General features: G+C 35.2%; 2 protein-coding genes across 6 annotated transcripts in view; both read right to left on the reverse strand.

Annotated features, from left to right (window-relative positions):
* RCOR3 (REST corepressor 3) overlaps window positions 1-22,963 on the reverse strand; it is a 52,873-nt gene that overhangs the window by 3,602 nt on the left and 26,308 nt on the right. For 4 of the 5 annotated variants that reach the window (XM_030302626.1, XM_030302625.1, XM_030302629.1 and 1 more), the window contains 3 exons: window positions 21,617-21,835; window positions 15,867-15,944; window positions 7,764-7,821 (listed from right to left, as the gene is read on the reverse strand). In XM_030302626.1, coding sequence (XP_030158486.1) covers window positions 7,764-7,821; window positions 15,867-15,944; window positions 21,617-21,835 — 355 coding nt within the window. The remainder of the gene's footprint in view (window positions 1-7,763; window positions 7,822-15,866; window positions 15,945-21,616; window positions 21,836-22,963) is intronic. The other variant, XM_030302627.1, reaches the window with a different exon arrangement.
* On the reverse strand, window positions 18,426-21,599 carry LOC115505183 (vesicle transport protein GOT1B-like). The gene is given in 3 exon segments (XM_032591826.1): window positions 18,426-19,112; window positions 19,114-19,137; window positions 19,139-21,599. Coding segments are annotated over 3 exon segments (444 nt in total). The 5' UTR covers window positions 19,391-21,599; the 3' UTR covers window positions 18,426-18,944.

The raw sequence follows: 22,963 nt of genomic DNA on the forward strand, positions 1-22,963 counted from the left end.
CCTTTCTTGAACTCTCAAATACAGTCCATTTATTGTAAAGCATTGAATTCTTTGTTCCATCCTCAATTCCACATTCATTTATTTCCCTAGTAGCCAGTCACCTAAATTTGAGCAACACCGTTTGTAAACAAAACTGGATGGGAATAAGCCATCTCTTTTATCCCCTCAATGGACTGAGTGAGTAGTCTTAGAGTTCCCCCATTAAGAAAAGCGTTATAATTTGGTTTTAATATTGGCTTCACTAATGATTACTTGCCTAATCTCACCAGGGTACCAACGTATAGAAATAAGAATTTAAACACACACAAAAAAGAATCATCACAGTGTGACGGACAAAAACAAGGGAAGCTATTTTTTGGAGGTAGCTGGATTTCAACTCCTCTAACAGTTGCAAAGGCTGTGCATGTGGAGGAGTCCCAGCGGTACTGCAGAGGGGGCTTGTTGGGCTTATCGTCACTACTGTAAATTTAGGAAGGACTGCACATTCAGTTATTTGAGAACTTAACTTTTCACTATGGAAGTTTTACTATAACAAAAGATTACATTTGATTTATGAACTTGAGATAGTCAATTATACTACAGAATTTGAAATGACTTTCTGTAATCAGATGGGTAATAAATTGCTCTTAAGGGAATTGTAAAAGGAGGTTCACTGACTCATTCTAGAAAGAGATGCACTTAGCTCAAAAGATAAAAGCTGTCAAAAATTTTGATTTTACAATTTGATAACTACTGTTTAAAATACAGAAACAGTAACTCATTAATTAGACATGAGAAAGGAGGAAAAAATGATACTTATGATATTAAAGTCCGTAATTTAACCTAAGCAACCAGAATCATGGGGCTTTAAATAAATTCAACATGTACACAATCACAGATGAGAGAATAATATGGGGATATGTTAACACCCCAGGAAAAACGCTAGGCACGTTCTTAGTGGTACCTATTGGTATCATCTCCCCAATTATCTTCTTAAAGCAGCATCATGATATGACAAAATTCTTGCTTTTAATTTCTGCCCTTCTTTTATATGGAGAACTTGGGAATGAGTATCTCCTGCTTACATTCAACTAGCTAGGCTTGACTCCATGGTGCGTTCCTTTATCTTAAAGGGCATTCTGGGCAAGAAGTTTGAGATTATTAAGCTATAGTGATTTTTAATATAGAGTTCTGGGTTTATAAACTATGCTCATTTCCTCTGTTCTCAAAGGCGAAGACATATGCATGATAATAAATTATGACACTTGACGTTCTTTACAGCATTTAGCAATATAAATTCTCTTTAAATCCATGAGCTAATGTCCAGTTTAAACTCTGTAGTTGAGTATAAATTCTAATGGTGACTAGGTTCCACTGAGGGCTTATTTGGCAATAGAAATCCAAGGTTATTTAATATTAGAAATTACTTCTATATATTCAAGTACTTCTCTATTACTTATACTTTGAAAATAACAAATTATTTCAGATTGCTGCACTTGAAAATAACTACTCTTTAGAAATCAGACACAGTGTTCTATCGATGTACTAATTTTCAAGGGATATTTAGTTTACATTTTAGAAATGACCAAATCTACTGAGTACATGCGTTTAGAAATGAAAACTTCAAATAAATCTAAGATTAGTTCTTCTGTATTCTAGCAAGAAGTCACATTAAAATTAACTGAGTCCAAGTATGAAGATATTATAACGCTCAGAACACCTATTTCTTTAGCAAAATATATTCCAAAATCTACCAGTAAGTTGTCCCCATGTCTGATTCCATTTTATAGCTGTCCCCTTTTTTGATTTCCCATTTTCTCTTGCTCAATGGACTGTACCGTGTCACCAACATTGTCGCACTTCCAGAGTTACAGACCCCTCAAAGCAAAACTACTTCCTATAGGAGCCTTAGTTTTCCCAGATACTCTGGATACCAAGGACCTTTTCCAAGTCACCTAGGTTCTGAGTCACCCAGGTGTGTTTATTATTAACTCATGGATGCCAGTCTTATATAAACTACTTTGCAAAATTTTAAGGCTCAGATCAGACCTCTGGAGTCTGGTTGAGGATCCCACTCATGCCCTGAGAACAAGTGGGCCTTCAGGGATATTAATCCCCTCAGCCTGCAGGACAGCTGGGCAGGTTCTGGAACAGCCAGAGCTCTTTGGCAGTCCCTTCTGGACAACAGTAGTCTCATCTGTTTTCCCCAGTGTGTTGTGACAAATTTTGTATTTTTTTTTGTATGCCATGATGTGAGAAAGGTTAGGAAGTACTGTCCAATGAAATATAAGTACACAGAAAGTGTTCAGGAAATAGAATTGATTTTTCTTCCCCAAACAAGAGTCACATATAGCTAACTTCTTTATCACCTTTACACTCCCCATGATGCCGGCTCAACAGCCTATTTTGGTTAGAAGGTGGAATTCTTAAGTTTATACCGTAGCTGATTAACTAGGTAAACTCTAGTGAAACACCAACTGAAGACTTAATGGGGCAGCTCCTTCAGAAGAATCCCCAGCTAGCCTTCTGGAGGAAAACCTAGCAGGGGCAGTCAAAGCAGAGGAACTAACTTTAACAACACAGGACATCAGAGCTACTGTTGTGCCAATTTGTACTTTGAAGAAGGGTGGTCCATTTGTTTTTCATAATTTATAATAGGCAAGGCCATCTGATTGATTTATCAGCAAGGGAATTAAACACAATGATTAAATCTCTCTCTTTCTATAGATGAAAAAGGCTTATTAGGTCCATCTGAACCATGGTTTTAAATTAAACTTCTCACCTTTAGGGCAAAAAGTCAGTTTTTAAAGGTTACTAGAATGAAATTTTAGAAAATCCTGGATGATGTAAATTGTAAATTTCCCAGGAAGACAAAGAAAAGCATTTTCAGTCAAATTTCGAAAGTTCATTTGAAAGTTACAGTGAACAACTTGGCTTCCTATGCTGGCAAATGATACTTTAGAATCTTTAACATACACTTTTAAAGTTCTGTTTGGGAATTAATATAAAAATATGACTGATATTACATTTTATAAAAGCCCACATTTTCCAAACAGTATTCTTCATTCCACCCCCCAAAAACCATATTCGTATATATTTTTTAATTTGGCTAGTAAGATTGTAACTTCAGAAGCATTTGTAGCGTGGTGTTTCCCAGGTTTGGACATGAAATTACAGACTTTTTTTTTCTTCCTGAGACAGAAGGGATATCCTGAGACCGCATTTGGTACGTTTAAAAAGTTATTTTTTAAAATCTGATTTTGGACTACAAAAAAATAAATCAAAACATTACAGTGGCAAGCTGCTTCTGGGTAGTAAAATTTGGGGGAGGCAGGATAGTTTCCTGCTTCTTGTAACAAAATTTCTTAAAGTGAGCATATACTTAGTATAACCAGGAAATCCATTTTGAAATAAGAACATAGTGACATCCAGAAACTCCAGGGATACAGCTCTTTCCTATCAAAAAAAGATTAATTTTAAACTCAAACCATTTGGGAACATGCACTTCTTTCTATCTCCTGCAAATCTCTTCAAGAATTCATATTAAGGTGAAAAAAAAAAAAAGATTATCAATAGCAGTAGGACAGTGAATGGTGCCATGTAGGTGAGGGCTAAAAGTCAAAATCATATATTCTCTTTCTAATGTCTACCCTTTCTCTTCTGAGTCTTGTGTTCCAATCTTCCCTGTTATAAGTTAAATTCTATCACAAAAATGCTGGAGATTTTGAATCAATTATTTGAAGTGCATGCATCAGAGGGCTGATACTTTTGGGTCTCCATTCTTATGATACCTTATGATAGAAGAAACTCTGTAAAGCAAACAGGTGTTTTTTAGATGGAAAAATATGAATCACTTATTTCCATTTCCTTTTGATCATTCATGTACTGGGTTACAATCCCTATGTTTTAATCAAGTGCCGAATCTGTTTTCCCCTCCTTTAGGAACCATTCTAGCTTTTTAAAAACGTATGAGATAAAATTAGAAAGACAATTTCTAGACTTGCTACTTAATTTCTCCTAAAAACAAAAGAAACATACAAACTACAGGAAGAGAAGGTAACATTTAAGTGTAAAAGCATAACTGACTTGAACAGTTTTGTCGTTTCCTGTTTTAGAAGAGAAGGCAGGCAATATGGAAAAAAACAACTAAAAATTGAAGTTGACATCTTGATAAAACTGGAAAAATTTCTTGTCATTTACCTTAAAATAGCACTAATATTTTAGGTGGGGGATGTATTATTTTTTAGCACTAATGATTAACACAGTTAAGAGAAGGTCTAAAATAAATATTGAATACCATGCTCTGCCTCTACACACTTTAAAGAGTCAATGGTTTGTACTATCATTTAAACGTATTATTTTTTGAAAACAGCTAATAATTGTTCCATTTTACATGAAAAAAAAACACACCGAGAATCTAATTCCTTTCTTAATTCTTGTTATGAAATGTTTATCATATGAATATCAAGATTGATTTTAGGATAATTCTAAAAGCACTATAGATTAGAAAAAATATTTATATGTAGATGACACAAGCCATAAACAGAGATATTTCCATTAACACAAACTGTGAAGACTATAATTAATTTCACTGTTAACTAATTTGTTATAGTAAGAAAACACAGACACATAAGGCTGGAACAGATTACAGAAAATGTAGAAATACCAATCTAAGCAAGTACTTTTAGAGGTTTAAGTTAGTTGGTGTTTATAATATCCTACCTGTGGACTCTTGAAGAATGTTACTCAAGTTTTAACATAGCTAGAACTAAAATTAACATTTAGTAAAGTGATAGATTACACAAGTATAAACAGATATTCTTGTTTGGTCTGAGCATGACTTCCCCCCTTCCAAATAAGGGAGAAAGAAGGAAAAATAGTTTATTATTTATTTAAATATTTATTATTTAAATGGTAGTATTTAGTTAACAACAATATGAGTATATGGTAAAAAGAAAAAAGTGGGAAATATATGTTTAAGCCCTAGGAAATGATCTTAATATATTTATGTGGTTTTAAAAGAGTTACAACAAAAAAGTTTATTTAATAGAATTATAAATCTCACTAAATGACACTAGAATTTACAAATTTCTCTTTCCAAGTCACTCTAATAGTCAACTATGAGCAAGATTTAAAAAAGCATTTAACAAATGAGTATCCAATCAGAATATACACACAGAATGTCTTAAAAATAAAGTGCTTATAAACTATTAATATCAAAATATAAATGATTTACTTTGTGAAACTGAAACAGTCATAAGAATAATATCATCTAAAGGTTTATCACAAATAAAGATTAAAGAGAAAAAAACCCCAAACAACTGCCCGCTAAGACAGGTACTTCTGAATAGCAAACTCTAAAGTTAAAAAAAAAAAAACTGCAGTTATGTACCCTACCTACACTGAGACTCAGGTTCAGGTGACATTACTATGTGATTGCACTGTTTATAAGACATACTTCTAAGAATTTTATAAACGTGTGGGCTCATTAGCAAAAAAGGCACTTTTTAATATTCCCTAAAATAACTATTTTGGACACAAATAGCTCTATATTATTTTATTTTATGAAACAAAAACCACCCAAAATGAAAAAAAACAAAAACAAAAAAACCCTTAACAAACCCAAAGAGAAACAAAAATTCCACATACAGAGTTAAAATAAATAAAACGATGACATTAACATATTAAGAGAGTACCTTCAAAATCCTAAGACATGCATATTTCTGTACAAATTGCCACATCAGTATGATTTATTTAAGGATTACTTTTTAAATGGGCATAAGAATACAATACTGAATATATCTCAGCAGGGGGGAAATGTTTGATTATATTCATAACTATTCTTTTAATACATATAAGCTGAGATAATGTCCACATAAATATATAGCTTAAACTATAAATGTAAACCTTGCCATTGTCCCTCTCCTTGAATGCAGCTCTGCATCACATCCAGCCCAGCCATAAGACTCAATGGTCTCTACCACTTAAAAACAGTGCTGCAGAACAGTATCAAATCCTGAATGCTTTGGAAACATCAGCCCAGATTTTCCCAAGTAAGTCTCTTCAGAAAATCCTTTACTGGGATAATTTTCTTATACTAGAGTACAGGGTTAATATACTAACCTTTAAGCAACTGAAATACTGGAAATCAGGGTTAAATTCTCCAGGCTTTATACACACACACGCACGCACACGCACGCGCGCACACACACACACGCACACACACACAAGGACGGACAGAGAACACAGGCTTTACATCAATAAAAGCAATGCCTCCTCAAATAACTATGTTAGAGCTATTAAGTCACAGATCCAAATCAGTATGAAGCAGCCTCTGGGAAAAAAAATTTTTTGTTCAAGTAAGCTCTACGCCCAACATGGGGTTTGAACTCATGACTGTGAGATCAAGAGTCACATAACCTACCAGATGGGCTAGCCAGGTGCTCCTGCTAATTTTTTAATCTGAATTTTAAATAGTTTCTAATTTAAAACTGGCTACTACTGAAGATTATAAACTAATTAAGCTTTGTTCTGACTCATTCAGAAACTTAGTTCCACAATTATAGATGTGCTCAATGCACGTCCAGTACCCTGCCTCCGTAGGATCAAGCATTCTGTTTATGAAATGCCTATTTTGTGCTGTATAGGCCAAAGAGAAGGATGATATCACCGTGTTGGCACCGTCCTGTGACAGTTTCTAATCACAGTGGCCAGGTAATTCTTACTCGCTCTAATCCAAACTGCAGAGTTGTCTATTAATCAGTTTTTAATTACATTATTCTCATATCCAAATGATACCTGCAGATCATTTTTGAGTTAAATATGTTCTCTATGCTTGAATACCTAGAAATATTTTTTAAAGTACTTATATGTTTCACGGGGGCCCAACTTTCTTAGATAAAAAAAAAAAAAAATTGCTAGTAGCTACTGACCTAGCAGCTATTAGCGCTCAACACAAAGAGGGCTCAGCCAGGAAAACGAAATTATAGACCAAACTTACAATTACACAATCAGTCCTGCAGACAGTTTATCTTGAAGGGAAAAGAAAAAAAAAAAAAACAACACACAGCTACAACACTGAATAAAAAATATACATTTGCCCTTCCTTAATTCAAACATGGGAAAATCCAAGTTTATAATGCTTCCAATTTGCCGACAGGCATTCATAATACAAAAAGTGTTCTGTCATATAATTCAACAAAGCATTCTTATAAATAGTGCATTTTAAATGCTTTATGTATATTTTTAAAAGCATCTCTTAACTCTCTCTTTTGTTTTACATATATATGTATTTTTTTAAAATTGGGTTTCTAATCATTCAGTGTCACATATCTCAAGTTACAATACGTTGAAAGTGTATCACTAATATTTTCAGTACCTGACATTTATCAAGAGAAACACTATTATACAGAGTAATTAGAAAAACCAGAAACATAATAGTTTATGCTCTTAATGATGAATTATCAATGACTAATATAAAGAATGAACCCAACTGCAGGAACACAGAAGCAAAGGCACAGAGAAACCATATGACTTGTTTGAGCTTGTCATCACCGTCATGGTTAAGGCTGAGAATGTGTTACACACTGTACAGGACCCAAAATGCATATAGGCTCAGTAAGTCACATCCACAAGAACAAAACAGAATTCCTGATTATCAGGACTTTGTGGTAAACACAAGAGCTCTTTCTTGATCCATTTCTAAAGAAAGGGAAGAACTATGGTCGTCACCTTTCATGACAGGTTAAATAGTTAACAACAATAACTGCTTATCTTTAATATACCTTGCACTGCTAGAAGCTGCTCCTCTGTGGTCCAACGGGCATTAATTTTCTGATTTGACTACAAAATTAAAGAGAAGTTTCCTAATGAGGATATGAAGACAGACATTTTTCCAAAGTGCTTATTTTTTTTTTAACTTTTCACCAAATCACAGACATGAGATTACTAAAACTCTGATTTACGTAGATTCTGTTTTTATAAGGATTAAAAAAATATATTCTGAGTTACCTTTTACCCACACAAAAAGATAATGAAAGTGAAATGTACCAATTTGGGAGCATGAACAACATTCACATTTATACTCTAGTCAGAGGCATTAAAACTGAGAAAATCTATTAGTCACCCATTTTCCAACTACAATGTTCCTACCACACATGGCAAGTGTTAATTTTAGCTTGGTTTTAAACATTTAAGAGAATTAATCTTCTTTAGAGAAGATCTGTGACTCTCTTTAAAATTTTTTCTCTTCATATTTAGAATAAACCTAACCTTGCTCCACCAAAACCAGTGTTACAAATGAATATAGAACTAGAGACGAGGCCTAACTCCTAAAATATTTCTTTTAATTTCTGAAGCAGAGAGTGACGCACTATAAGAACAGATTTTTCCCCCAAGACCTCCCCACATTTCTCCCAATATTTTTGTTTAAAAAAAAAAATCCAAGTTTAGGATTTTTATTATGACAAAATTACAACATTAAACACCTAATCAAATTTCATTAGTGTATACTCACTGATTAGTACAAGGACTTCTGGCAGAAGAAGGAGGGACAGAAATAAGTACACCAGCCTACAGAGGTTTGCAGAAGAAACTACCAGATAAATTGTCCTGGTGTAATACATGGATGGATAGGCTGTAATACATGGATGGATAGCAAAACAGAAAGAAATGCTTTCTTTGAGAACAAGTGTTTAGGTCTTATCTCACTCAAGGTCTTAGCAATAAGAGTTTCTACAGTACAAAGAGGTTCTGGGTACATCTACTTTCTCACCATGAGGAAGATGTATAAAAAGCAAGCATTCAGAAGAAAGACTAAAAGAAAAAATTTAAATTAGAAAAAAATTATTAGAGAAGAAAGGAAAAAAGTTTAAAAAAAGACTGAATAAAGGAGGGACAAACCTAAACCAGAGAGCACTGAATACCAGGTGATGAGATTAAAAGAGATAGCAAGGCAAGGCCAGACAGACAGTGGATAAGCCTCAAGGTTAGGATACTGGCAATGAAACAAAAGAACAGCAAAAAGGTCAAGAGAAAGAGGGGGCTATAGCATAAAGAAGCAGTAATAAGAGCGAACCACAGTTTAAAAGCGTAAAAACGAAAGAAGGAAGGAAGGAATGGAAAAGCAAAAGGAGACAACAAAAGAAAAATTCAAAATTTTAAACATATGTTCCCCCAAAAGAGGGCTAACAAGAATGGAATGGGAGCTAATATTTGAGGTGGCAATCTGATGCCACCTGGGCTGTGAAAGGTAGATAAAAGAGGTCCTTGGTACCCAAGGATAATTGTTCTAGAACCTTTTTAAAAGGTCCAGGTATTTCAGAATAAATGGTGTAAACAAGAATAAAGGGTTGACTACAACTTAATCTGAAATATGAAACTAAAACTTACGAAAATTATTTTTTAAATAGTTAATGATTTCACTCATATGCTTTTATTTATTTTTTTATTTTTGGCATATAATAGTATAATGGCACAACATTCACCAGCTTTGAAATTTGTAACATGAGCATATAATAGGTAATTCTGTTTTGAAAACTTCCAACAATTTTTTCAAGGGCCTCCCTTAATTCTTTGCTACTCAAATTGTTCTTTGAAATGCGTATGAGTCATCAACCTTTTTTCAATTGTTAACTCTGCTAAATACCCATCTGTCAACAATTTTGCAAGTGATTAAAGCCATTCTCTTGTACTTTCATAGACTTTATGAAGTTTTGCATCTTTTGCAAGGTTTATAATTTCATTTTGGTTTGTGCTGTATTCGCATTAGATTAGCAAGGAAGTAATAGAGAAGGATGCTGATGTGATGGATGGGAAAGATAACAGCCAGAGTTAATGAGGGATAGCTGGTGAGCAGAGCCTAATTTTAGAAGTGCTTAGTTCATCAGTGAATATTCTCTTGTTTGGCAAATTTGCTTATCCATGAATCCTTTAGATTAATGAACATTGGATACTGAAGATCTCCTGTAATACTACATTACAAGTGTTCTGAAGATTAAATTTAGGATAAATGTAAAATTTTTGTAAAGCTACGTTTAGAACATATGTTAAAAACCTCTAGCACAATGCCTGAGCCAACTGAAGTTGAAGTTGATTAACTGATGTTTGTTAAACCTGAAAGGCAGAAACTGGGAGAAAAGGTACCATTAATGAAAAGGGAACAAAAAATAAAAGAGCAGTAACACGCACTATGAAAACTTATTTTCAGCTTATAAGCAAATCAGGACACAGGAAAAACACAAATAGCTATTAATAAAATTAAAAGTTCAGAGTATATGGGGAATTTAAAGCTGAGAGGGAAAAGTCACAATGACTAGAACAAAAAAGAAGGAAAGTTGGAAGGGCTGGACATTGAGGTGGGTTTAAGAACAGGATAAGTTTCTGAAAGGCAAAGATGAGGAGAAGGCATATCATGTATAGGCAACAACAGATCAACAATTAGGAAGAGCTAATAAGTAATCCTAGAAAGTTGGTGATATTTAACTAAACTAAAATATGGTAAGGATCATTTATGGAAGGGCAGTAAATATCAAGGTTAATGAGTTCACACTAAATTTAATAAGCAATCGTTTCTTGCGGGAGAGGGAACAAGGGAGAGAAAGAGGATTCTAAGCAGAATAAGACTTTAAGTCCACAAAGCTGGGAGAAGGGTGGTGCTGTAAAGGACCTAAGAAGTTCTGAATTGCTGACTGGGGAGGTGTGGGAAGGCAAGGCTAAGATGGTGACAGTGACTGGGGATTCACTGACAATGAGGTAATTAAGCAGGACATTCAGGTGGAGCTCAGGATCCACTTGAGGCTAAAACAGGTTCATCCATGTAAACACAGTTTTTAAGGGTATGGAAAAAGTTTGAGGGAAAACAATGGAGCCATAGCTTACTTAGATGAAGGTTCTAGAATCAGCCCATGAATTAAAGAAAGATTTTTGCTTTTAATTCCAAATTACTCTTGAAATATTCTTAAAGGTGGTAACGGAGACAGGCACACAATCTCTCAGTAAGTCCACATGGCCAGGTATTCCTCCAGCACTGAAATGGACCATTAGTTTTTCAGTGAATCCTAGATGAAGCCTTTGGTTGAAATTTAGGGTAGTAACGAATGAACAACATGAATACATACATAAATACTAGAATTTCAAGTCAAGGAAACTGCTCACACAGGAGGCACACGGAAGCTGAAGCTGACTCAAGAAACAGTGGATTCACAGTTCCACCTCCTAACTGCTCACTCTGGGGGAGATGCTTGACAAATGGAGTCCAGGCAGGACTGCCAGCATTACTCTACTTGCTATTATTAAACATTCTTTTTCATTTGGCTGAGTATCTGTGGTTGAGTTTGTGTCATTTACATGTACATATGATGTAATTTTAATATATTGAAGTGATGAGCTTGTATGCTGTCTCCAAAGAGAAGAGAAATGAATGAGGATAAAAACTTGGGAGAATGCTTATATTTATGTACAGAAAGGAAATTACAGCTGAGATGGGAACATAATAGTTATAAAAGACAACATCACCTCTGAGAAGTTAAAGGGAGAAAGAGAGGCTGTCATCTATGTCAAGGGCTCAGAAAAAGGCCAGGGAAAGGAGTGAGAGCTGTGGAATTCGGTCACTAGCACCAGTGTTAGCCTTTAAGCAGCAGCTTCAGTTGAAAAATGTAGGGAGGGGGATTGAAATTGCATGAATTAGAAAGTCTGTGTATGACAGAAGGGAAGCAGTGGAAGAAAGGGAAGACAAAGAGAAACAGGGTCAAAATTTTTTAAATATACAGGATTCCTTTAAGTTATTGATTTTCCTGTTCTCTTTTAAACTCAAGAAACTTTGGTAGAGATTTAACTTAAGGAAAGGACAACTAGAATGTATCTAGCAATCTAAAACTGTGTAGTAACTGTGGCTAGCTAGGTAGTAGCACAGAGAACATACTTCTACAGCAAAGCCCCAACTGAAATGCTGTTGTTTTAAAAATAACACATTACTCTAAACTAAAATAATCCAATGTATAATGTCATTAAACTAATAAAAGGCCTAAAGAGCCTTCTAGAAGAATCTATGACATCCTTAGAAGATCCTTCAGAATCTTCACTGCATCCTTTCCCTGTTAAATCAGTCTTCATATCTTTCCCATTTTTGTCAGTAGCAGATTCATACTATCTCTGACTTGAAAGAATTAGGAAAGGTCACCAAGTTAAACCTTTCATCCAATGCTGAAAACTCCATCCAATATCTGTAATGAAAGGAGGTCACCCACTTATGCATGAAAATATCCACAGATGGGGAAATTTCTAGCTTCAAAAAGCACTTTTTTAAGTTTCTTCCTTCCTGGATTCATTAATCTCCTTGTCCCCACGCACCTACCTCCAACTAAAACAAGTCAAAGCATAACCCCACATGTCACCACTCCTCCCAACACTCTTACACGGTTTCAAATAGATACATTAATTTCTATTTGGCAATGTTCTTTGGATTTATCACTTGCTGGCCACTCCTACAATTAATACCTGACCCTACCCAAAACTCCTTTTACCATTTACTTTATCACTCACGTGCTTAGTATTTTAGCAGCTATAAAGATTCCAACTTAGCCTATGCAATACTACCAAGATAATCTTCCTAAAATTAAAAATTCCCATTACATCCTTCCTATACGAGGAACTTATAGGTCTTCCCATTTGACTTAATTTAAAAGGCAAACTTCTCTTCCTAGCTCTCAGACTTTTATACTCCTGCCCTTGCCCACTGCTCTCTATCATAAAGAAGTCCCTGTGAAACCCAATCTTGTTAATATCTCTCTCATACACCATGTTTACTCATCCTCTGCATCCAACTTTGCCTTCCTAAGTAGACAACATGCTTCATGAGAAAAAACTGTTTTATGTTTTACACTTCCACTGGATTCTGAATAGTAATCAGCACTACAATGAGCACATCCTAAGTGCTCAGGGAATACCTGTTGACTGGTTTTTCCCCACTGGATTTATACATAGTTTGAATGTACTGTTCAACACCAAGCCAGTGTTCATACTATTCCCTCCATCTCCCCTTTCTTTATGTGTAAAACTCCTATTCATCCTTCAAACTTCAGCTAAAACATCTCCCGTTAGGAAGTCTTTCCTGATTATCCTAGCAAGAATGAATATTACCACTTGTTTTCCTGTAGCATTTTACTTGTAAATCTATCACAAAACTTCAGTCATTTCGTCTGATAACATCTAGACGGTAAGGTGGTGTTTTTTGTTTTTTTTTTAAAGCAGATGAAAAAATCCATCTCTTCCTCATTTTAATGTGTCCCCTCTTTCCCTTACGCACTTCCCCCAGTGCCTAAAACAGTGCCTTACATGAAATAGGTGATCAACAAATACTTATGGGAGTGAATGGACTTTCTTCACCAAATATTTTCCTAAATGAAAACAACAAATACAACCAAATGAGTAAGTAAAGCATCTTAATAACTGTTTACTTCCTGTTGAGTTACATCATTTAGTAGCCTACTGTTCCAATGGTTAATGAAATTCTTTTGTTAGGTATTAGGTAGAAATCCTATTAACTAACCTAAAGAAAAGGGGATAGATTAATTTTTCAAGGTGTTTACTGTGACTGTTAATCTAGTATTTTGAAATGTATCTATTCAGGTTATTCTCCCCTGCAAAGCAACAGAAATTATATGATAAATATAAATATATCCTGGGTATTTTCTAGATAATAAAATACACATATTTTTTCAAGTCATCTGAGTTCAATAAATCAATCTCAAAGTAATATTCAAACTTCACTCTATGGATAATAGAATGTTAAGATTTTGGTAGTTTCATTTTATCATTATTTTTACCAAAAAACCCCAAAAGATGTAATAAATGTTTGATAACTTCTAACCCCAAAACTGCATTTAAATGTGAGAATCAATATACAATTTTGCTATTAAATGAAAACTTTCAAAAGTAAGAGGGAGCATGATATTAATCTAGGACTTCAAGTGAACTCTAAGATTTTGAAATATAGCCAAAATTTGACTATTTATTAGATGTGTGGCTTTGATCAAGCCAATTAACCTCTCTGAGGCCCAGTTTTATCGTGTAAAATAATAGTATTTGCTTCATCTACTTCTTGGGATTGATATGAGCATCAAATGAGATGGCATAAAGTTGTAAGTGCTATTGCATTTTCATGTCTTACTTTATATAATGTTCATGAGTGAGGGTTATCCTTCAATTTTCTGGAAATACTGAGGTCAGAATCAGTTTCCTTGAAAATTTGGTAGATGTTTTCTGTAAAACTGTCTGGGCCTGGTGTTTTCTTATGAAAAAAAATGTTAATTGTTCCTTTATCACATTTTCTTTTTAAAACAATTTGGTGAGATAGATTTTCCTATGAATTTCTAAGTTTTATTTAAATTTTCAAATTTATTGACAAAGTTCTTTAAGGTACTCCCATGTTTTCAGTATCTGCTATTTTTTTAAGTTAATTTATTTTCAGAGAGACAGAGAGAGAGAGAGCACGCATGAGCATGTGCACAAGTAGGGGATGGGCAGAGAGAGAGGAAGACAGAGAATCCCAAGCAGGGCTGGAACCCACGAAACCATGAGATCATGACCTGAGCCAAGATCAACAGTTAGACATCCAACTGACTGAGCCACCCAGGCACCCCTATCTACTGTATGTTTTAAATTTAAGTTTTAAGTTATGAAATTGTAGGCATTTAAAGTTTTTGGCTTTTATGCATTTAAAGGCATAAATATAAAATTAAAATAATTTCAGTGTAAAATTTAAAATAAGTTTTGTTACAATAATATAAAGTAGTATTCTTTGTATTACTATTTCTAGATAAATAGAAATGTCACTAGAATGTTTGCCGGATAACCTGTGGTTTTGGAATGAGATATTTTATTAGTCTATATATATCTTATTCTTTTCCATTATCTAGCCTTCTTGAAAGAGGCCTTTGAAACAAAAATACAAAAACAATTTTATTCCTAATGATTCTTCCTTTCTAAAAGATTCAAATGAGACAGAATATGGTGCATTAGCTCTGAAGCACTGTTCTTCTGCCCTCCCCCCACCAGCCCCTCACACATATTTCATTTGTAGATATTTCAGGCAACCTGTGATGGGGCGTGGGGGTTGGGGTACGGGGCATCACATTAGGACCAAATAAGATTATTTGATTATTACATACATAGAAAGGCAAGTCCAGGATATGAAGCATAGCATAGGAGTCTTAAAAAGAGAGAATGGAGAAAAGATTTAAAATAGAAGCTTCTGTAGAAAGATTTGATTGGACTTTATGGGCATTTAAATACTCCTACAATTGTCACAAATATCAAAAATATATTAGATTTCAGACGAAATACAAGACAGGCTTGAGAAAAAGGTTAATCTATATCTTGTTTTTAGATTTCACATTTTCAGGGGTATGAGTATAAGAATGTTAATTAAGTCCACATACTAAAATCCTAACACAAAATCTGAATCAAAAGACAAATACCTTAAAATAAAAAATTAAAATTGCTAAATGAGCTCCTTTTATTGTAATCTTTTTCCTGTTGTATTACCAAGTCACACACCTCGAGCAAATATTGCTGTAGACCCAGAGATGTACTGGCTTGCTTCTCAATTACCTTCTACTCTCAGTGCACTGGGCCTATTTGTATAACTGTTTTTCCCTACTTCGCTTGATATGAATTGCTAAGGGCAGGAAAGAAATGAATTCACTTAAATCACTAGCCAAGTCTCAAAAGACTATCTAAATGACAAAATAGAGACATGACAAATTACCCACATTATGACATCTTCAAAGTATTAACAACGCATGTGACCAAAATAGTAAATACTGGATAGATAATTCAAAGAATAAGGTTTCACCACACTTAGTCACATATATTCTTCAATAACATACCTCAGGAGGTTTGAATTCTTCAATTCCACCTTCCATTTTCTGTTTAAGTGCACTGTTTACTTGCTTAGCATTCTGAACCTTCAACAAAATAACCCAAAGTATGAATCAGATCACAGACTTAGGTAAATGTATGAATATTCAATAAATGAAAAGGATATAGGATATATACCAAAACCTGCTTAAATTTTATTTCAGGAGGACAAACACTTATACTTTATCACACTTGGGGCCATTCAACTAATACCCACATCAACTAATATATGTATCAACTAATTATATATATATATATCTAAAAAACTAATAGTCTACAAATCATAGTATCTGAGTATCTTTTAACAATATCGCCTCATAAGAAAAATGGTATATAAAGGAATTAAATTCCATTACTATTTCTCATTACCATAATGTTTTGATCAAATAATTATTCCAATAAGAATGATAATTTTAATAATTATAAGTATCACTGTTGGTGCTTCACATGTAATAAATCATTTAATTCTCAACTATTTTGTGAAGTAAGTATAATCAGTTCTGCTATAACCTGACATACGCATTCTCAAAAATCAGCCCACTACACAAAGTTGCACAATAAAAAACCACAGGACTTATGGGGAAACAGAGTTAGGGACACAACACTGAAAAACCTCATCGATGACAAAAAAAAAGGAACCTCATAAAAATAATAGCTTTATACATTCTAAATAAGAAATAAATTCACAAATGCTACAATAAAGATGGTACTTCACCTTGGAAAAGACCTGAGGTTGCTTATAGAAGGTAGTGTCAAAACAGTTGCAGCTTGTGAGTTACTGGGAAGTGGTAGAAGGAGGTTATTTGAAATCAGATGCAAAGTTTTAATACCACATGTGGATGTGTGTGGTTCGTAATATGCAGTGAACTGAGGGAGATAGTACACATCTCAAGTGTGTGGATATATACTCAGCTAGGTACAGTTTTTCACTGACAAAAATCAAACATAACCAAATGCAAAATGCACATTATACTCAAATTGTTTCCTAGTGTTATCAGTTGTGTTGGAACAGATTCATGTTTTCAAAACAAGCTTTATAGCAGAACTGACTCTACTTTTACTGTAACCATTTTAGAGATGAGGAAGGTAGGGCATAGAGAAGTCAAGAAACTTTCCCTAGGCCACAGCTCTAGGAGGCAGAACATGAATTTGAACCATGCCAAGTTTTTAACTACTATTCTACTAGAAATATTATTAACATTTACTAGATTATTAAGGGTTAGGATTTTTTTTTGCTCATTTGGTTACATTTTTTCTTGGTTTGCTCTTTTTTTTTAGTTTGGACAATATTTATAAAGTGATTTGTGGAAATTTTTTCCTCAGAAATCATTCAAATGTGGTCAGCCATGTTAGACATACAAAGATAAAATGTAAAAGTCTCAGTCTTTAAAGATTTCATAGATTAGTGGGGAGATAAATATAAAAGTATAGTAAATGCTAAAACACCCAACCTAGACTTGGAGGAAGAGAGAGAAGGGAGTTAGTGTTAGTGGGTGTGGGTAGTGGGGAAAATAGGGTAAATTTTCCAAAGGAGATGACACCTAAATTTAGTTTTAAAGGATTAACAAGAATTAAGCAGGGAGATAAGGTTGGAGCAGGAAATGCCTTCCAGGCAGAACAGCAGGTAGAAAAGACAGGAAAGCAGTTAGGTTGGGCCAGAACAAAGAATTTGAATCTTGCCTAAAGACTAAAGGAAACTTTCTGAAGAACTTTTAAGCAAGGGAGTAAATGTAACCATATTTGTCTTTTTAGAGCAATAATTCCAGTTGTAATTTGGAGAAGGGGATAGAGTGAAGACGAAAATTAATCTAACAAGTCAGAGAAGAAATACTGAGGACTTCAATTACCACAGCAGGAAAGAAGGGGTGATGGTGGTGGCACACAGACGGATAAAATAAATAACTTGGAAACAAAATTAAGATGTGCTTGTGAAAAGCTGACAGGGGAGACTCAGGAATCAAGGGTAACTCCAGTCACTGGCCTGAATAAGTGAGTGTACATGGTGCTGAGACAGGGAATGCAAAACGAACAGGTAACTGGAGTGGGTAAGGGAGAAGTCCGTTTGGACACTAGGAGATGGGTCTGGGATATAAAAGTAGTAGAATTTATAAACCCAAGAGTGCAAACCTTTACTACGTCACACATCAAAGGACTAACCGAGAAAGGAGTTTAAAGCTTTAAAGAAGGTCCTTCATAAAAATCAATAAATATAAGCTATAAGTGAAGTAGTAGTGTCAAGGATAAAGTATAAATACAGGTGACTGAGTACATTTTATCCCTTCATTATTTAAAAAAATTTTGAGCACTTGGGCACCTGGGTAGCTCAGTCAGTTAAGCATCTGACTCTTGATCTCGGCTCAGGTCATGAACTCATGGTTCGTGGTTCAAGTCCACATCAGGCTCTGTGCTGGCCGTGCAGAGCCTGCTTGGGATTTTCTCTCTCCCTCTCTCTCTCTCTCTCAAACTACATAAAAATAAACTTAAAAAAAATAAAACAAAAAATAAAAAAACAAAAAATTTTGAGCACTTTTTAAAAATTTTAACCATGTTACCAAAAAAAAAAGTCGAACGACTTTCATACATCAAAACCGGGTTTTCCTTGGCTTTAATACATTAAAATGACATAATCCAATCTAACTCATGTTATCACTTTCAGAGACACAATGCAACTGGAAATACTTTTGCCATTCCAGTGGATATTTCCAAAAAGCAAATGCCTATGGGTGCTCCTGCATCTTCAAAAGAAAAAGAAAAGAAACAGAACCACATTTCTCCAATGATGGCTGTATTTCCCACACTGCAGAAAAACAATAAAAATCATCCTCAAGAGTTTCAATATGTGTTGTAACAAAGATTTCACTCCTTCAGTTTCCTTGCTGACTTCTTAGATCACTTGATTAGAAGACTGCTTTCATTGCTTTTTAACTGCTATTGGTACTTGGTGGGATCTAAGTTTTAAACTTCTGTAAAAAACATTACAAGCTATTTCATGTAATTTAATTTTGGGCTGAATATTCTTCAAAGGACTTTATAAATAATACAACATTTTAAATGAATCCCCAATTCACTTGTCTTTCTACCATATTGTTGCTTTCTCCAACTTTATCAACAAATGATCTAATTCCATGTAAATTCAAGAGGAACCCAAGGACTGGCACTCTTCTAATAAAGCCAATGACCAAAGGAAAGAAGCCCCTGAAAACAAGAAAAAAATCAATAAATTTCAAAGATCATGCCTACCGAAGGGCCAACCAACAAGGACAACAAATATACCACCCAGGAAAAATCCTGTAGCTTTCATGTTATGTTTTTGGAAGAAGACTCTGAATGTTCTTTGTAAACCAATTGCAAAAGCCAAGCTAGTCACAAATAAAACATTTCCAATAGCCAGTAGTGCTTTGTCAAATAAGAGAATCATTCCAAAGAACAGGAAAAATACTCCATATCCTGTTAATCCCACTCCAATTCTCTGGGTGTCCGGTAAGGAGATCATGGCTGCAATGGTGAGAGCAGTTGCAACAGAACCTCGGGGTGCCCAGGGCGTGAAGCAAAGTCAAGAGAAGCGCCAGGAAGCAGCCCAGGCAAGAACCACCACATCTTCTGGAAAGATGCAGCCACTCCTACCCCAGCTTTAAGACCATTCAAGCCATTTTTAAAAATATTACAGACAAAGTGTTTTAGAAGTTCTCTAAGGAGAAGGGGTGTTGTAGTTTGGGAGATGGGAGTCTTACATACATTCACTGTTCAACTAAAGGCTAAGCATTCAGTCAAAAACATGCTACCTATATTAGAGAGTCCAGCGTCAGAGCAGTCAAAGGAAAGGAAGTCTAAGAAGGAAGAAGTGGTTGTCAGTGTCAAATATTATTGAGCAGTAACAGATTCAAGAGAAATAAGAACCAAGAAGAGGGCATGAGATCTGGCAACTTGTTAATAAATAAACTTGAGATTGCTTTTGCAGAGGTAGAATTAGGATAGTGTATGGGGCAGAAATTAGATTGGGATGGGTCAGAGAATATGTGATGATAAGAAAGCAGAGGAAGCTAATATGGTAGATATTTATTCAAGAAGTCTGTTGGAGAAGAGAAGAGGAATGTAAGAGCAGTTTGGGGAAATAACAAGGGTCAAAAGATAGAGAAATCTGAATGTTTGGGATACAGAAAAACGATCTTGCTCCCACACTATACTGCTGCAAGATTCTTACATTTTATATACAGTGGTATAATATTAACTCCAAGGACGCATATTGTAATACTTAAGCAAGGACGATTATGGTAGGTTGAAGAGGCATACTGCAATCTCTAGGGCAACTACTTAAAAGATGCGAAGAGATATAGTTGAAAAATGTAAGTAAGATCATGTCACACTTCTCTTTAAAATCCTTCAGTGGTTTCCTAACTCATGATTAATTTTACATTTCTTAACATAAATTCCTGTCTGCCTGTGCTGTAACGTGAAGGCAAGTAGAAATTAACGAAGAGCTTTAAGATGAATGATTCTGATCATACGAGTATTTTAAGAAGATAACACAGACAGCAATGTATAACATGGAGCTGCAGAGAAGTGGATAGTAAGGACAATCAAAAGACAGTTAGGGTTGGATAAGAGGTGGTAAGGGCCTGAACAAAGGTAGTAGTGATGGGATTAAAAATGAGGGGACTGATTTAAAGAAAATTTCTCAGATAAAACTTACACAACTTGGTTACCACTTGGGTTTGTGTGTACTGGGGGATGTGATAATGGCAAGGGATAAATCAAAGATGATTCTCATGTTTCAGTAAGACAGAAAACAGAAAAGAAATGTTTAGGGGATAGATTAGATGCCTAGCAGGTAGCTAGAAATACAGCAATATAGAGCTTGGGAGAAAAGTCATAGCCTGAGAAGTAGATTCAGCTGTCACTGGCATGTAGTGTATGGTTGATACAGACCAAGAAAGTACAGACTTGGAAGAGTACCTAGATCTAAGAGACAGGGAAAACAACAGAGACAAATAAAAAGAGGAAAAGGTGACCGAGAAAGGCCAGAGACCTAATGACAACCATTAACTGAGTACATACTATGTGCGAGGCACTGCTGTAAGCATTATCGTGTATTTTCTTATTTAATTCTTCCCAAGCATCATATTGTTATCCACATTTCAAGATGAAGAAACTGAGTTAAGAGTTAAACAGCTCCCCTAAGGTTACACAGGAAGTAGACGATGTAGGTGGGGTTAAAATTTAGGTTCGCTGACCCTATATCCTTACTCTTAACCATGATTAACCTAATTATGATGAGAATACATTTATAATACCTCGGCTGCTACCACTGGTAATAATGATGAGGAGGTGAGAGCAGCCAGTACTCACTGAGCATTCAAAATGTGCCAGACGCTGCTCAACAACCTACGCGTAAAATCTCAAACAATTCCCAACAACTTGCAAGAGAAGTAGGATTATTACCCCCAATTTCATAGATATAAAATTGAAGCTCAGAGAGTCTATTATTTCCCAGTATCACAGAGCTAACAGGTAGTGATGCTGGGATTCAAATTTAGAATAGACAGAAGCATCTTTGAATTTGGAAGCAAAGTAAATTTTAAAGACTGAAACTTATGTAGCTGAGAAACAGGTAGCTGAAAAAGGTAGCTGAGAAAACGTGCAAAGAGCTGAAGTTCACTGAGGTTTCAAAAGGGGATAAACAAAATGGATAGGATGGTTAAAAATGATTTTTATGAAATACCTGACGTTTTAAAGAGATCAGCTCCATGTCCAGTTGCCGCAGGATGGTGTTGGCTGCATTGGGACTACAGGAAACTGCTACCACATCCTCCTGGGTTAAATACATGCCCTTAGGTGGACGGCACTTGGAGCGCTGAGAGTGATGGCGGTGTTGTAAACTCTGATACTCTCTCCTTCCAAGTCCAATCTTGCTGGTTTGGACAGGCTGTTCAGTATTGCCCTAGAAGGATAAAGGTAGAGTAACAGGTTATTTCGTTTTCATGCACAAATAACCTGAAAACAGTCTATTACTAGAAGTATCTGCTGCACTAAGTACACCTAAAAAAGACTTCTAACCCATTACATCACGTATGAGTACACACGCAGCACTTACCAATGGGGGGAAAAAAGTATACAACATAATGCATCCCTGACCCAATCTACTTAATAAAATGTTTGGTTTCCAGCCCAGAGGCCTATAGAGGACTATGAACAAATGAAAAAATAAGTTGGACTCTAAACTATTCTTGTTTGCTTCAAAATAGAATACCATTTCCCTCAGCAATAAAGGGCCAAAAAAGCTATAACTTATTAAGTGCAAAAGTATTTTAAGAAATTAAAAAGAAGCAAGTTAGGAATTATGACAAGTGGCCAATAACATTTCATTCTCACTTTAAAGTTGTTGAAAGAGAAGTAGGCCCCTAAAGATTAAAAAGGACACAGAATTATCTTTTTATTTTTTTATTTAAAAAAATTTTTTTAATGTTTATTTTATTTTTGAGAGAGTGAGAGACAGAGCATGAGTGGGGGAGGAGCAGAGAGAGAGGGAAACACAGAATCCAAAGTAGGCTCCAGGCTCTGAGCCATCAGCACAGAGCTCGACGCGGGGCTCGAACCCATGAACCATGAGATCATGACCTGAGCCGAAGTCGGATGCTTAACCGACAGAGCCACCCAGGCACCCCTCTTATTTTTTTAAATGTTTATTTTTGAGAGAGCGAGCGAGTGAGCATAAGTGGGGGAGGGGTAGAGAGAGAGAAGGAGAGACAGAATCTGAAGTAGGCTCCGGGCTCTGAGCTGTCAGCACAGAGCCCAACGCAGGACTCGAACTCAGAACCGTGAGATCATGACCTGAGCCAAAGTCGGACACTTAACTGACTAAGCCACCCAGGTGCCCCGACACAGAATTATCTTAAACTTGACATTTCTAAACTCTAAATCTATTTATCTGTGAATAAAATATGATGTGAATTTGTATTTTGGAAGAGGTTAAGACAGTCCTAATAATAATGACCATGAAATGTTAAGTAGGATTTCATTGTTACTTTCAATATTCTTAAAGTGTGACATAAAAATACAATGTTATTCT

The sequence above is a fragment of the Lynx canadensis genome, chromosome F1 (assembly GCF_007474595.2).
Source record: "Lynx canadensis isolate LIC74 chromosome F1, mLynCan4.pri.v2, whole genome shotgun sequence".
Classification (NCBI taxonomy): Eukaryota; Metazoa; Chordata; class Mammalia; order Carnivora; family Felidae; genus Lynx; species Lynx canadensis.